This window comes from Caretta caretta, chromosome 14 (genome assembly GCF_965140235.1).
Source record: "Caretta caretta isolate rCarCar2 chromosome 14, rCarCar1.hap1, whole genome shotgun sequence".
NCBI lineage: Eukaryota > Metazoa > Chordata > Testudines > Cheloniidae > Caretta > Caretta caretta.
The window spans coordinates 32,317,360-32,333,753 of NC_134219.1; the positions used below are offsets into that span (position 1 = coordinate 32,317,360).

At 50.1% G+C, this 16,394-nt stretch overlaps 1 protein-coding gene and 1 non-coding gene across 2 annotated transcripts in view; one reads left to right on the top strand and one right to left on the bottom strand.

Annotated features, from left to right (window-relative positions):
- Positions 1–376: 376 nt before the first annotated feature.
- Positions 377–16,394, top strand: part of LOC125629145 (uncharacterized) — a 57,824-nt gene continuing 41,806 nt past the window's right edge. The window contains 2 exon segments of the mRNA XM_048834448.2: positions 377–712; positions 2,755–3,899. Of these exon segments, the coding sequence (XP_048690405.2) occupies positions 2,763–3,899 (1,137 nt within the window). The 5' untranslated portion in view covers positions 377–712; positions 2,755–2,762.
- Positions 11,488–11,560, bottom strand: TRNAV-AAC (transfer RNA valine (anticodon AAC)). Its single transcript has one exon. It is a non-coding gene; the product is annotated as a tRNA-Val (tRNA).

Below are 16,394 nucleotides of genomic sequence, written 5' to 3' on the forward strand. Positions count from 1 at the left end.
CATCGGATGCATTCGCTCAAATAAATGTGTTAGTCTCTAAGGTGCCACAAGTCCTCCTTTTCTTTTTGCGAATACAGACTAAGACGGCTGCTACTCTGAAACCAATCTTATCCAGATGTATCATCTCCCCAGATGCGATAAGTGACTTTTGAAGGGGGGGTTGCTGAGTTTCCTTGTGGTTGGGGGTTGTAGAGAGCTTGCCGTGTGGGGAAGAAAAACCTCAGCTGGGATTGGAGACACTGGAAATGCTGGACTAGGGTTGCCTGCCCTCCAGAGTGTCCTGGATTGAAGATTAATCTGTAATGAAAGATTCTGTCATGTGATGAAACCCATTCATGCCTCCACAATGGGCAGCAGCCCTGTCTAGACACGGACCCTGGTCCGGCAGGGAGCTGGCTAACGAAATGATGCCCAGTAACACCAGAGGGCCCTGCTCTGCTTATTGCTCCGGGAAGGAGACGGCTGCTGCTGTCTGCCTGCCTGCTCAGCACATCGGGGGTTGAACTTCCCGGGTCAGACGCCGCTGCTGCCTCCATTGTGAGCCGGGAGCCGGGCCTGAGCCGCTGCCGCTGCCCAGCGAGGTGTGTGCGGGGAGAGCCCTTCCCCAGCGCCCCTCGGGGCCCAGCCGCGGGGACTTTCTGCGGGGGCTGGAATCAGCCCCTGGGGCAGCCCTGGGCTCTGCCGATACCAGCCCCTGAGCCGGAGCCTGCAGGTGAGGCGAGAGACCCGGGGGAAGGGCTGGGGCCGGGCAGGAAAGTGACTCTGCACCAACGGCCCCTCCTCGCCCCAGCTCTGCTCCCGGGGGGGCGGGGGTCTGCGAGTCCCAGAGCTGCTGCCCTCCCTGACCCTCGCCAGGCTCTGGCTCTCACAGCCCCCCCGGTTGCTCTGACCCTGCAGGGCACCAGCCGAGGACCCAGCCCTGGGGTTTGCTGGCTGTGTCTGCGCTCTGCCCCCATCCCCACCCCTTAGTGCCCACCTGCCGCAGTCAGGGCGCTGCCCACCGCGGGCACACAGCTCCAGAGCGCATCCAGCCAGCTGTGTCTGTGCTGGGGCAGCAGCAGGAGCAGGGCTGGGGCTGAGCTCCCCACAGCTGATCGGCTCCCAGGTCCCCCTGCTCCTCTGCCATACCCCAAGCTAAGAGGCTGTAGGGTGTGAGGAGTGTAGCGCCCAGGCAGCTGTCAGTCAGGGTTCGCTGACAGGATTACTATGAACCACCAATGTGGTGTGACTACAAAGCAGGCAAATGTGATCCTAGGATGTATGAAGTGAGGCATTTCCAGTGGAGCTAGGGAAGTGTGTGGATGTCATCCTGCGAGGTGCTGGGGAGACCTCTTCTGGGATGCTGGGCACAGTCTTGGTCACCCATGGCCAAAAACGATTAATTCAAAGTGGCCCAGGTGCAGAGAAGGGTTGGTAGGATGCTCGGGGGTATGGAGAGCCAATCTTCTGGGAGGAGGCCAGAAGACTTGGCTTGTTTAGCCTAGGAAAACGAAGGCTAAGAGGAGATGTGATATCTCACTATAAATACGTCAGAGGATGCGGGGAGCACCAGGGAGGGAGAAGAACTCTTTAGGCTAAAGGACAACGTTGGGCAAGAACACATGGGGATAAACTTGCTGAACAAATTCAGGCTGGAAATTAAAAGATGATTTCTAGCCTGGGGACAAACCACTTAATGCTTTTTGAGAGAGAGCTGGACAAATTAATGAGGGAGATTGTGCTATGGGATTGTATATGATGGGAAAGAGGTCAGCTGGCCCGGGAGTCCTTTCCAGTTCCTGTCTTATATTCCTAACGCACATGCTTCAGGGCTTCAGTGCAGGGGTCAGCAAGGGATTCCCCCCAATGCATTCAAGGGATGTGGGGTGTTTTTAATCTGTTTTCTTTGAAGTATCCCCATGGCTGGCGGTGGGCACTAGATGGTGGGGGCAGGGCTCAGAGGTGGCACTGAGCATTCTCTCAGGTGCTAGGCTGGCTGGTTCCTCCTCCCATGCTCAGGGTCTGTCTGGTCGCCATACGTGGGCCTAGGAAGGAATTTTCCCCCAGGTCAGATTGGCAGTGACTTTAGGTTTTCACACCTTTCTCTGCAGTGTGGGTCACATGCCAGGATTATCCACGTATATCTCACTTTGACATTCCCCTGCCACTGGCGGGGCCTCGGGCACTGGTGCACCTCAGTCCCTCCTGCCTCTGCCTGTGGCACACAATAGTCTAGTCTCCTGTGAGCTGTGATATTTTGGTCTAATTCTGGTTGTTGAGCTTGGTGTGTGGGTGCTGGGTAGTGTTGGGGGCCTGTGATATGTGGGATAGCAGTCTGGATGATCTGGTGGTCCCATCTGGCCTTAAACTCTGTGACACCAGAGTGGGGCATAGCTGGGGTTGGGCGTAGCATACATGCAGTGCGCAGGGCTGGGAGAATGGCAGGGGGCAACATCGCCATGGGCCAGAGACCACTCTCAGCTGTCGATCCACTTCAGTCCACAAAACCCCAGTAGAATTTAAATATGAATATATTTGCATAAATATGCATCTATTTGCAAACACCCCCAGTAGAATTTAAATTGGTGATCTATCCAATCTGATGTCTGGCTGTGGACCCTCCCCTCGTTCCTCTGAGGCATTGATTGTGGGAAATAGGTCTTGTCAGTTTTCCATCTCCTCAGCAGATATTGAGGTTAGTTCCCCTTTCTGGAGTTCCCATTCCCACAGCCACAGGGACTGACTCCCTCCTGGGTTCTCTCTCTGTCCCAGCAGGTGATGGGATGGTGAGTGAGAATGAGGAGGAGAAATCTCAGCAGGAAGGTGCTGAGCAAGTGAAACTGCATGGGATAGTATTGGGAAGAGCTGAAGGGGATGTTTCCCAGAGCCCTGAGCAGGGAGACGCCTGTGAGAGTCAGCGCAGGCCAGAGAGGGAGCATGGAAACCAGTCAGAGGAGAGACTGGGTAAATCTACTCGTGGGAAAAGAGGGGACAAGAACATCTATGCAAAAACAAGCAAAACAAGCCAGCAAAGAAACCCAGCTGAGCAGAGATCACTTGCCTGTGGTAAATGTGGGCAAAGCTTCCCCTGCAGCTCCGCCCTCAGCCTGCACCAGAGGAGTCACAACAGTGCCAGAGAGAAACCCTACAAATGTGAGGAGTGCGGGAAAAGGTTCAGCCGGAGCTTGAACCTCATAATTCACCAGAGAGTGCACACGGGAGAGAGACCCTACAAATGCCCCGACTGCACCAAATGTTTCAAGAACAGCTCTGGGTTCCTGAGGCACCAACTAGCCCACACGGGCGATAAACCCTTCATTTGTCCAGACTGCGGGAAATGCTTCAATCGGAGCTCCACCCTTGTCACACACCAGAGGACCCACACGGGGCAACAGCCCTACAAGTGCACTCACTGCGGGAAAGCCTTCAGCCAGAGCTCCAACCTGATCAGACACCAGAGAACCCACGGGGGAGAGCGTCCCTACCCATGTCCTGACTGTGGGAAGAGCTTCACTCAGAGCTCCAACCTCATGACCCACCAGAGAATCCACACGGGGGAGAGACCCTACAAATGCACCGAGTGCGGGAAAGGCTTCGTTCAGATCGCAAGCCTTCTTTCCCACGAACGAACCCACATGGAGGGGAAACCCCATGAGTGTCCTGACTGCGGGAAAAGGTTCCGCTACAGCTCCAGCCTGACTTCCCATCAGAGAACTCACACGGAGGAGAATCCCTATAAATGTCCCGACTGCGGGAAAAGCTTCCCTCAGAGCTCAAACCTCAGCAGGCACCAGCGAATCCACACAGGCGAGAAACCTTATGAGTGCCCCGTGTGCGGGAGAAGTTTCATTCAGAAATCAAACCTGTTTGCTCACCAGAGAACCCACTTGGTAGACAAACCTTCCAAGTCCCCTCCCAAATGAGGGCTAGGCCTCTGCAGAGGCCAAGTGTTACTGCAGAGGGTATAGTGCAGAAGGGCTCATTCACAGCCCTTTAACTTACAGGGAGACGTTGACCTGGTTTAATAGGCTGTGTAAACACGCTATAATCCAGGCTCATTTTGGTTTAGACTAAATTGATTAGTTCAGGTCTCTACAGACAAAAAATTACCCCAGTCTAAGGGCCTCTCCGAGCAGGGAAGTTATTTCAGAATAACGGAGAGTGTGAATTTGAAGTGCTACAGATATCCCCTAATGACACTGCATGTGGACGCTCTCGTATTGAGATTTAGGGTCCATGTGGAGAGTTGTTCTAAAATAGCAGTAGCTAGTCAGTTTCCCCATGTAGACAAGCCCTAATTAAAGGTAGAATTATAAACTGATTTAGTTTAGCAGGCACAGCTGTATGTGTGATGTTCATATTTCCAACCTTGCTTGGCTTGGTTTAGCTTGAGGTGTTTACACTATGTTAATTAGACCTTTGTGAGTTTGTGTAGGAATAAGGACTTTGCTGGAGCACTGACCTCCACTCCTATCAAAGGGGTGAACTTTGGGAACTAAAATTTAAAAAGGAAATGGGCAGAAAAAGTCATTAACAGTAGGTAGAAGATAAACAATTACATGATTGGACCAAGCAGAATCTACAAACTAATTGTAGGCAATGGAATAGGTAGATGTGAAAGAAACAAACAAGAACCACCAAATCTACTTTGTCATTTAATCCTTCCTTGCTATGTTGTGATGTAGCTGTCCCAGTGACCACAGCATCAGTTATTTGTGTTAACCTCCACCTTTCCAGCCCCTTCACCCAGTTACTGGTTGTAAAATCCACCTGCTGCATTTTCCCTCGTTGTACAAATGTGATTAAAGCTGTTGAAATGTGTATCAGGAGTGGTGAAAAGAGTGAAATGTGATTTTTAGCAGCATTGGCTGGAATTGCTGAAAATTGGCCTTTGGGTTGAGTTTGAGCTATGTTTTACCATAGCAGAAATACAATATACTAAGGTGCATGCTCCTTGAGAGGAGAGCTGGTCACAAACAGAATTCCTGCCCCACAGAAAATTCCAAGATTCTGAAATTTCATTTCATCCCTAATTGGGACAAAAAGTAGAATTCTCAGAATTTTTCACAAAATGAAATATTCAGAACAATTTCATTTTGACATTATGGAAATGTTTCAGTAAGAGCTAAACATTTCATTTTAATGTTATAATTTGACTGTATTTCATTATATCATATTATTATAGACATATAGAAATTTGGGCTGGAAGTTAACTCAAGAGGACATCTTCTCCAGCCCTCTGAGCTGACGCAGGACCAAGTAAGCTTAGACCATCTCAGATAGCTATTTGTCCAACCTGTTCTTAAAAGCCTCCATTGATGTGGATTATAATATCATATATCATATCACATAATTAATATCGTTGAAATGACAACATCAAATTTAAACGTTTCAATAATTTCCCATAGAAAATTTTAATGAAGTCAATAAGTCCATGAGCAATGTTTTGATTTAATCAAATCAACATCTTCTGATGGAAAAACATTCCACTAGAAAACTGTTGAGCAATTCCTTTCTAGTGGAGAACCATGGCTGTTTCTGACTTCTTCACATTAAAACAAAAAAGCTGTGCTTATTGTTTTTGTACAATGTAATATTTCAAAGGAAGTGGAATAAGCAGTGTTACCCCTCTCACAATTTTATCACCAGTCTTGCAATATGTGGTGTTTTATTAATACCCAAGCTCACAGAGTCATGTGTTTATGGGTGAATCTCAGTTTCCACTGGTGAAAAAAGTAAGTTTCTAGATCTTGAGGCTGCAGAGAAAGGCTTGAAAATGTGACCCCTGAAGATTCAAACACTAGAAGGCAAATGAAAGAACCAACACATCGTACTTTAAAAAATCATGAGATTTAAAAAAAAATAATCTCATGATTTTAGGGGATTATAATTCTTAAACATTGGATTTGGCAATACTGAGATGGGGTTTAGCTTTGAAAAGACAGGTACGGGACAGAGACCACCCTTTGTGAAGGAGAAAAAGAAAGTAACAGAGGGGAAATGGATAGTGAGGTTCAAAGTAACAGGTGTACATTCAATAAGACTAGCCAAAGGAATATTGAGGGTGAAAGCCTAGGCTAGAGGTTAAAAGTTCTTCTCAATCTCAATCTTCTCTGATCCAGCAGAAACTGAGGACTCACAACTCATTACTCTAAGTGGGACGTAAAATTACACAGTAGGTCAGAGAAAAGTGTCCCTCTTCCTTAGAAGTTTTATTTAGGACACCTCAGGATCTCCGCACATTCCTGCTGAGTCCACAGACAGAATCCAGAGGGGGAGGCTTAGTACCTGAGATCAGGCTATGGAAAAAGACCCGAGTCGAACGAGATACACGAATGGGACTGTTTTTGTGGATTCAGACTAACACAGCTACCCCCTGATACTATACACGAATGGGAGAATTCTGCTCTAGGCCTTGCCCTGTTCCTGAGCCCCCACCTGGGCAGACAGCAGTGCCTCATGCTCCCTCAGTTAGGACACTTCTGAGACCCACCATGCCGCCCAACTAAGGATCCTGTGCAGACCCCTTCCAGGGGTTATGGCAGAGGCTCTTGCTAGAGCCCTAGGTTCCTTGTGAATGGGAGAGTTTAATTCCCAAACTCAGGCTCTGGCAAACTGGGACATGCAAGGTTACAGTGCCCCTTAGATCCCCCTTTATAGAAGGTTGGAAGGAAAAACAAAACCCAAATGTTGGAAAACCAGGAACTGCAGAGTAGAGGTGATGCCTCCAACCCAACACAGCCCCACAACCTTAATTCTGCCCCAGGGAGGGAGAACCCAGCAGTGTACCAAGTCCCTCTGCCTTACCCAATGGGCAGCAAATGCTTCCCAGTTCAATGGTACTGCATGAAGCCCATGGCAAAGGGGGAATTCTCTGGCCTGGGCTTGCATGAGATCAGTCCAGATGACCTCATGGTCTCTTCTGGCCTTAAACTGTATGAAATTTGGTGACTCACATGGGTGGGGCTTATTAGATGGACAGCGCTTCTATCCCATTCTCACTAATTCTCATGAATGGGTCAGGGAGACCTTTTGAACAGACCTCGTGGCCCCTCAGCTACCTGCTGCATCCCTCTACCAGCCCCAGTGGGGTGAGAGGGACAGAGAGAGGAGGGAAGCTGGTAGCCACGGAGCTGAGAACTGTAGCTACCAGCTGGAAGCAGCACTGGGTGGGGGCCTGGGGTCCATATATCATACTGGGGCACTGTTCAGGGAGAAGGGGCTCTGCACACCCTTAACCCCAGGAGTGGGGTGGAAGGGGAGGCACAGGTGGCCTAGACCCCAACTCTGGCCAAATATTTTCCACAAAAACGCTGTTGCGACTGATTCATAGACTCATAGGGTTAGAAGGGTCATCTAGTCTGAGCGCCAAATTGGGAACTGAAAATTGGGTTATCACCAAAACATATTTTTCACAAACAGTGTCTGGTTTCCATGGGACATGTTTTTGTTGTCAGAAACTAAACACCCGAAAACAGAAATATTTCTACTTGGAAATGGTGCTGCAATGCATTGTAGGAGTTCACTCTCAGTCACTTGTTCTCTATGACCCCAAGATCCTTTTCACAGTCACTGCTTTCCGGGACACAGGTCCCCACTCTGTAGATACTGCCTGCATTCTTGTTCCTAGATGTATGGCCTTGCATTTGGCTGTATTAAAACACGTTTGAGGGGACTCAGCTTACCAAGCGATCCTCATTGCTGTCCTTATTATTTACCACTCCGGTTGCCCTGTCCTCATTATTTACCACGCCGGTTGCCCTGTCCTCATTATTTACCACTCTGCAAATTTTGTCAGCAATGATTTGATATTTACTTCCAGATTGCAGATGAAACTGTTGAATAGAGTCAGGCCTGGTACCGATCCCTGCAGAGCCCTGCTAGAAACACCCCCCTCACAGATGATTCCCCATGGATGGCCACTTTTTGAGATCTGTCAGTTAACGAATACTTAATCCATTGATACTGCATAGTGCTAATTTTTTAATCAGAATTGTCACAGTTCAGGACTACTGCACCTGTGTTCCCCCTCCATGGTCCCTTGAGGGCACCCCTCTAGGCTCTCAGGTCCTCATCTGCCCCTTATCTCTCTCTCTCCTGCCAGAGGTTTTACCAGACTGCACAGTTCCCTGCTTACACTGTGCTATCCCCAACCAGCCAGACTGCCAAACCCGGCCAGCCTCTGTGCTTTGCTTTCTCTTTGAAGGCTATGAACAGTTGTAGTTGCCAGAAACCACAAGTTACAAGGTAGTGCTTTATAAGCTACCACATTTATTCTTACTGTGGCAGCATTACAGAGAAAACATTAACACAATAAAAGTTCCTATCTGCATGCTAAAAGTTCACCAGCCGTCACCCACCAGTCTTCCGGGGCCTCCGGAGGCTAAGGTCCTTCTTACCAAAGAAATCGGATTTCATACTCTGATGAGATCACCTATTTGGCTGATAATGATGATTATGTTGCTGTAATATGCTTGCACTTTGTAAGGCATTTGCGTCGTTTTCTCAGCTCTGCTAATCGTGGTGCTGTGTGTCTGTTCCATGCGCCTTGTTTACCCATACTCAGCTCACCTGGTCTCAGCGCTGGGTGTGGGCACCATGCACTGAATTTCCCTGTTCTCAGCTCCTTGGTCTTGCCTCTGTGTATCTGTGGCATCATGATCTCAGTTTTCCACCTTCTTAGTTCCCCGGGTTGTAACTCGGTGTCTGGGCCATATACTGAGTTTCCCTATTTATAGCTTCTGAGGTATTAGTGCTGTGTTTCTGTAACATGCACCCAGTTTCCCTATTAGCTCTATTGGTCTCAGCGCCGTGTATATGTGTTCTACACCAAGACTCCCTTTTCTCCCTTCTCCTTGTCAGAGCACTGTGTGTCTGTCACATGCATTGATTTTATGTTCCCAGTGTCTCAGTTCTGTGCCATGCACCGTGTTTTCCTGTTCTCACATCCTGTGGTCTCTGTGCTATTTGTCTGTCCCTCCACTGAGTTTTGCCATTCTGAGCTGCATTGGAACTCTGTGCTGCGTGACTGTGACGTGCTGACATTTTCCCCATTCTCAGCCTCTCTGGTCTCAGTGCTGTGTGTGTGTGTCATGTAAAAACTTTTCCCATTCTCACCTCCCCTGATCTCTACACTGTGTGTCTGTGTCATGCACACATTTTTCCTGTTCTCAGTTCTCATTGTCTCAATGTTTGCTTCTGTTCTATACAGCAAGTCACCCCATTCTCTGTTCCCTGGTCTCCATGCTGTGCGTCTGTGTCATGCGCTACTTTCCCCATTCTCAGCTGCCCTGCTTTTAGCTCTAGACATGTGTGCTATGCACTGAATTTCCCCATTCTTAGTTCACTTGGTCTCAATGTGACTGATATGTTCCGAGTTACCCAATTCCCTGCTGATCTCATTTGAGTCCCATGTTTGGGTGCCAGGCACTGAATTTACCTGTTCTCAATATCCCTTTTTTTTTTTTGTATTGTATGTCTGGGGCATGCACTGAGTTTTCCTGTTCTCAGCTCCCCTGGTCTCCTTGCTTGGTGTCTGTGACTGAAATATTGTCACTTTGCCCATTGCCTGCTGTTCTGATCTGAGCCTTGCGTGTCTCATGCTATCTAACAGATTTCCCCATTCTCAGATCCACAGCTCTCAACACTGTGTGTCTGAGCTCTACACTCAGTTTCACTGTTCTTAGCTCTTCTCCTATGAGTGCTGTGTCTCTCTGCCATGCACTGATGTTCCCCATTTCAGCTCCTTTCATCTCAGTACTTTGTCTGTGACATGCATTTTTCTCACCCCTTCTGGTCTCAGTGCTATGTGTCTCTGCCATGCACAGCCTTCCCCCATGTCACAGACTCTCAGGTTGTGCCCACTCTTGGCCCTGTATGGTCCCTGCGGAGAACCCCCTTCAGTGTGACAGCCCTTCTCGGGGCTCCATTCTCTCTCAGGGGTTAAGCCCCTCTGCATCCTGGAACCACACTTCTCTGAGCCTTTAGCATGCCTGTCTTTTGCTGTGGGCTGCCTCAGGGAGTCCATGCTCTCTGGACCCCCGGGGCCTCAACTCCCAGAGGGGATAATGCAACCCTGTTCTCCAGACCAGAGTGACTCTCAGCCAGCGTAAAGGAGAAGGGTTTACCCAGTGTCTGAACACAGCATAGGAAACAATCAGGGCCCTCAGACCCGGCCTCCTTCAACACAGTACATCTAAGTCTCCCCTGCATCCAGGTGGACTCTGTCTGCTCTCTCCCCCTGAGTCCAGAGACCCCACGCTTTCTAGCTAGGCATCTGAAATAACCTGCCCCCACACCCCGCTTCTGTCCTTTGTCTTCTGTCCAGGTAAACAGGATCACCTGGGCCTCCTCTCCTCTCAGCTGTTCTTTGTTCCCCACTGGCTGGAAACTGCAGGTCAGATCACCGGGGTCCTCTCTCCGCATCCCATTATCCTCCCACTGGCCAGAACCAGCTGTGGCATCCGAGCTGGGCCTCCTGGTCACCAGTCGCTGGGGTATCCATTCTCCTGGCCAGTGGCCGGGGTCCCAAGTTCAGTCGCTGGTGCTCTGTAACAACAGGTTTCAGAGTAGCAGCCGTGTTAGTCTGTATTCGCAAAAAGAAAAGGAGGACTTGTGGCACCTCAGAGACTAACCAATTTATTTGAGCATGAGCTTTCGTGAGCTACAGCTCACTTCATCAGGTGCGGTGCTTATGCTCAAATAAGTTGGTTAGTCTATAAGGTGCCACAACAAACTCCCTCTCCCATCACCTCGTTAAACTGGTAACACCCAGGGAAACTGCGTACCAACCCCTCTGCATGCAAACCATTGAAAAAAACAAGAAAATCTCCCAATTTGTCACACCCACTCTCCTGGTCTCAGTGCCGTGTGTCTATGCCATGCACAGAATTCTCCCACTCTTAGTTATCCTGATGTCAGTGCTGTGTGTCTGTGCCATGCACAGACTTCCCAAACTCTCATCTCTCCTCGTTTCAGTGCGGTGTGTCTGTGCCATATACAACCTTCTCCCACTCGCAGGTCTCCTGGTGTCAGTACTGTGTGTATTTGCCATGTACAGCCTTCTTCCACTCTCAGCTCTTCTGGTCTCAGTGCTGTCTCACTGCTATGCACAGCCTTCTCCCATTCTCAGCTATGCTGGTCTCAGTGCTGTGTCTCTATGCCATGCACAGCCATCCCCTACGTGCAACTCTCCTAGTGTCAGTGCTGGGTGTCCACGCCATATACAGCCTTCCCGCACACACAACTCTCCTGGTTTCAGTGCTGTGTCTTGCACAGCTTTGCTTCCCTCACAACTCTCCTGGTTTCACTGTTGTGTGTCATAGAATATCAGGGTTGGAAGGGACCTCTGGAGGTCATCTAGTCCAAGCCCCTGCTCAAAGCAGGACCAATCCCCGATTTTTGCCCCGATCCCTAAATGACCCCCTCAAGGATTGAACTCACAACCCTGGGTTTAGCAGGCCAATGCTCAAACCACTGAGCTATCCCTCCCCCCAAAATTGCAGGGCTTGTTTCTGCCCGGTTTTGAACCAGGGACCTTTTGAGTGTTAGGCAAACGTGATAACCACTACACCACAGAAACCTAGCTTACACTACAGAAACCCAGCCCTACACAGCCTTCTTACACTCTCAGTACTGTCTGTGTGCCATTCACAGCCTTCCCCCACTCACAACTGTCCTGACCTCAGTGCAGTATGTCTGTACTACTGTAGTAGGGCAGTTACCCCACTCCTAGAAAAAAAGATGAGGCTGATTGGGGAAGGAGCCACAGCTGGGGCCACGCCCCAATCAGGCCACACCTGGCCCTGTTATAAGGGCTGAGGGAGGAGCTGGGTCAGTCTCTCTCTCTAGCTGTGAAGATAGAAGGATCTAGCTGCTGGGGAGAAAAGGGTACCCAGGGCTGGGGAAGGGAGGGGCTAGACTAGGTGAGAGGAGCTGGGGAGCTCCAGCCTGGCAACTCCCCAGGCTGAGGCCTTGTTAAAGGCCTATGTAGGTACTGGGGCTGAGAGGTACAGCCCAGAGATAGGTAGAGGCAGCTGGTCCAATCTCCTTGCCAATGATGTGGGGCCATGACAGACAGCAGTTTGCCCCAGTGAGCGGGGGGCTAAATGATGACTGGCAGTAGCCACTGAGGCAAGGTGGGTGAGAGGGCCCCTGGGAGGGGAGACCCAGAATGTGGGGGTACTGCTGGGGCAGAACCCCAGGGCAAAAGGGACCAGGAGGGACACAGGGGCAGCAGCAGGTGAGACACTGGCCAGTAGGAGGTGCTCTGTATGCTGGATAGTTAATTCCCAAGATGACCAGCAGGAGGTGCTGGTGTTGGTGCTGTGTATCTGTGCCATTCTCAGCCTTCTCTCACGCTCAGCTCTCCTGGTATCAGTGCTGTGCGTCTGTGCCATGCACAGCCTTCCCCCACTCACAACTCTCCTAGTGTCAGTGTGTCTGTACCAGGCACAGCCTTCTCCTGCTCTCAGATCCATGGTGGCGGTGCTGTGTGTCTAAGCCATGCACCAAATTTCCCCATTGTCAGCTGCTGTGGTCTGAGCACTGGGTTCATAGAATCATAGAATATCAGCGTTGGAAGCAGAGGTGAAAGTAAGCTGGTACACCCTGGTACAGCATACCGGCAAGAGCTGGTGCGCCATACCAGCGTGGATCGGCTTCCCCAGGTGCAATTTAAAGGGCCTGGAGCTCCTAGCAGCAGCTGGAGCCCCCGGCCCTGCTGCCGGAGCCCTGGGGTAGCGGCAGCGGGGCTGGGGCGCTGATTTAAAGGGCCCGGGGTGGTAGCGGCAGCCGAGCCCCGGACCCTTTAAATCGTCTCCGGAGCCCCACCACCACTTCCCTAGGGCTCTGGCAGGCTCCAGGGACCGTAGTGGCAGGCGGGGCTCTGGGGACAATTTAAAGGGCCCAGGGCTCCGGCCGTCGCTACCGCCCAGGGCCCCCGGCTGCTGCTGTTACCCTGGGGAGGGGAAAGGAGGCACTTGCCGGTACAGGGTGGGCCGGGGCTGGCTCTGACCTCCCCTAGCCCCGCCCCTTCCGGGGGCCAGAGCTGGCTCCAGCCTACCCACGTACCAGTAAGTTCCTAGACTTACTTTCACCCCTGGTTGGAAGGGACCTCAGGAGGTTCATCTAGTCCAACCCCCTGCTCAAACAGGACCAATCCCCCTCTAAATCATCCCAGCCAGGGCTTTGTCAAGCCTGACCTTAAAAACCTCTAGGGAAGGAGATTCCACCACCTCCCTAGGTAACCTATGCCAGTGCATCACCACCCTCCTAGTGAAAAAGTTTTTCCTAATATCCAACCAAAATCTCCCGCACTGCAACTTGAGACCATTACTCGTTATTCTATCATCTGGAACCACTGAGAATAGTCTAGATCCATCCTCTTTGGAACTCCCTTTCAGGTAGTTGGAAGCAGCTATCAAATCCCCCCTCATTCTTCTCTTCTGCAGACAAAACAATCCCAGTACCCTCAGCCTCTCCTCTAAATGATGTGCTCCAGCCCCCTAATCATTTTTGTTGCCCTCCGCTGGACTCTTTCCAATGTTTCCACATCCTTCTTGTAGTGTGGGGCCCGAAACTGGACACAGTACTCCAGATGAGGCCTCACCAATGCCGAATAGAGGGGAATGATCACATCCCTCGATCTGCTGGCAATGCTCCTATTTATACAGTCCAAAATGCCGTTAGCCTTCTTGGCAACAAGGGCACACTGACTCATATCGAGCTTCTCGTCCATTGTAACCCCTAGGTCCTTTTCTGCAGAACTGCTGCCTAGCCACTCGGTCCCTAGTCTGTAGCAGTGCATGGGATTCTTCCATCCTAAATTCAGGACTCTGCACTTGTCCTTGTTGAACCTCATCAGAGGATTGGGTCAAAAGAAATCTAATTTGTCTAGGTCCCTCTGTATCCTATCCCTATCCTCCAGCATATCTACCATTCCTCCCAGTTTAGCGTCATCTGCAAACTTGCTGAGGGTGCAATCCATGCCATCCTCCAGATCATTAATGAAGATATTGAACAAAACTGGCCCCAGGACCGACCCTTGGGGCACTCTGCTTGATACCGGCTGCCAACTAGAATGGAGCCATTGATCACTACCCATTGAGCCCGATGATCTAACCAGTGTTCTATCCACCTTATAGTCCATTCATCCAGCCCATACTTCTTTAACTTGCTGGCAAGAATATTGTGGGAGATGGTACCAAAAGCTTTGCTAAAGTCAAGGAATAACACGTTCACTGCTTTCCCCTCATCCAAAGAGCCCCATGGACTTGTGCTCATCCAGCTTTTCTAAATAGTCCTGAACCACTTCTTTCTCCACAGAGGGCTGGTCACCTCCTCTCTATTCTGTGCTGCCCAGTGCAGTAGTCTGGGAGCTGACCTTGTTCGTGAAGACAGTGGCAAAAAAAGCATTGAGTACATTAGCTTTTTCCACATCCTCTGTCACTAGATTGCCTAGAGGAACCCTGTTCTCTAGACTGGAGTGATTCTCAGCCAGTGTAAAACAGGAGGGTTTATTGAGCGTCTGAACAGAGCATAGGAAACTCTCAGGGTCCTCAGGCCTGGCCTCCCTCAGCACAGTACATCTAAGTTTCTCCTTCATCCAGGTGGGCTCTGCCTGCTCTCGCTCTCCAGTCCCAAGCCCCCGTGCTTTCCAGCTGGGCATCTGACATCACCTCCCCCAAGCCCCTCCTCTGTCCATTGTCTTCTGTCCAGGTAAACAAGGTCACCTGGGCATCCTCTCCTCTCAGTTGTTCTTTGTACCACTCTTGCTGGAACCGCTGATCAGGTCACTGGGGTCCTCTCTTCGCAGGCCATTGTCCTCCCACTGGCCAGAACTAGCTGTGATTCTCTAGCTGGGCCTCCCGTTCACCAGGACACCAGTCACTGAGGTATCCATTCTCCAGGCCATTGGCTGGGGTCCTAAGTTCTGTTGCTCGTCCTCTGTAACAAAACTCCCTCTCCCATCACCTCGTTAAACCAGTAATACCCATGGAAACTGAGTCCCACCCCCGCTGCACGCAAACCATTGGAAAAACAAATAAAAAACCAAGAGAACCCCCCACTTCGTCTCACCTGGTGTCAGTGCTGCAAGTTTCCCCATTCTCAGCACCCCATGTTTTATCACTGGTTGTCTGTGCTCTGCACCATGTGTCCCCATTCTCAGCTGCCCATGTCTTAACTCTGTGTTTGGGGCCGTGTACTTAACTTCCCCGCTCTTAGCTCCCTTGGTCTCAGCACTAAGTGTGGGTGCCCTCCCCTGAATTGCCCCCTTCTCAGCTACCCTGTTCTCAGCTGCATGTCTGTCATGTGCTGAGTTTTTCCATTCTCAGCTCCCCTGTTCTCAGTGCTGCATGTCTGTGCCATGCACCAAGTTTCCCCATTGTCAGCTTCCCTGGTCTGAGCACTGAGTGAATGTGTGTCTCACCTCTGTTTGTGTGTGGCATACTCTGAGTTTACAAAAAAACTTCAAATCCAGACTCCAGCGAGAAACTGCTGAATTGGAATTCATTTGCAAATTGGATACTATTAATTTAGGCTTAAATAGAGACTGGGAGTGGCTAAGTCATTATGCAAGGTAGCCTGTTTCCTCTTGTTTTTTCCTACCCCCCCCCCAGATGTTCTGGTTTAACTTGGATTTAAACTTGGAGAGTGGTCAGTTTAGATGAGCTATTACCAGCAGGAGAGTGAGTTTGTGTGTGTATGGGGGTGGGGGGGATGTGAGAAAACCTGGATTTATGCAGGAAATAGCCCGACTTGATTATGTAAAGAGTTGTCACTTTGGATGGGCTAGCACCAGCAGGAGAGTGAATTTGTGTGGGGGGGTGGAGGGTGAGAAAACCTGGATTTGTGCTGGAAATGGCCCACCTGTTGATCACTTTAGATAAGCTATTACCAGCAGGACAGTGGGGTGGGAGGAGGTATTGTTTCATATTCTCTGTGTATATATAAAGTCTGCTGCAGTTTCCATGGTATGCATCTGATGAAGTGAGCTGTAGCTCACGAAAGCTCATGCTCAAATAAATTGGTTAGTCTCTAAGGTGCCACAAGTACTCCTTTTCTTTTTACCAGATCTCAGTCTCAGCACTGAGTGCTTGTGCCATGCATTGAATTTCCCCATTCTCTGTTCCCTGGGTCTCAACACTTTGTTCCTGGTCTGTACATTGAGTTTTCCTGTCCTTAGCACCTCAGATATTAGTGTTTTGTTTCTGTGACATGCACTGAGTTTCCCCATTCTCATCTCTACTGGTCAGTATTTGCAAGGCCATGGCAGTGAGGGTGGAGTGGTACGCTCTTAAAAATGGTGTCCTCTGTGTGTGATACTGGACAAAACCACATCTGATTTTGTCTCAGTACTGGACAGCCGAAAAACCATACCCTGTCCCGCCCCCCCCGATTGTCTGTCTTAAAAC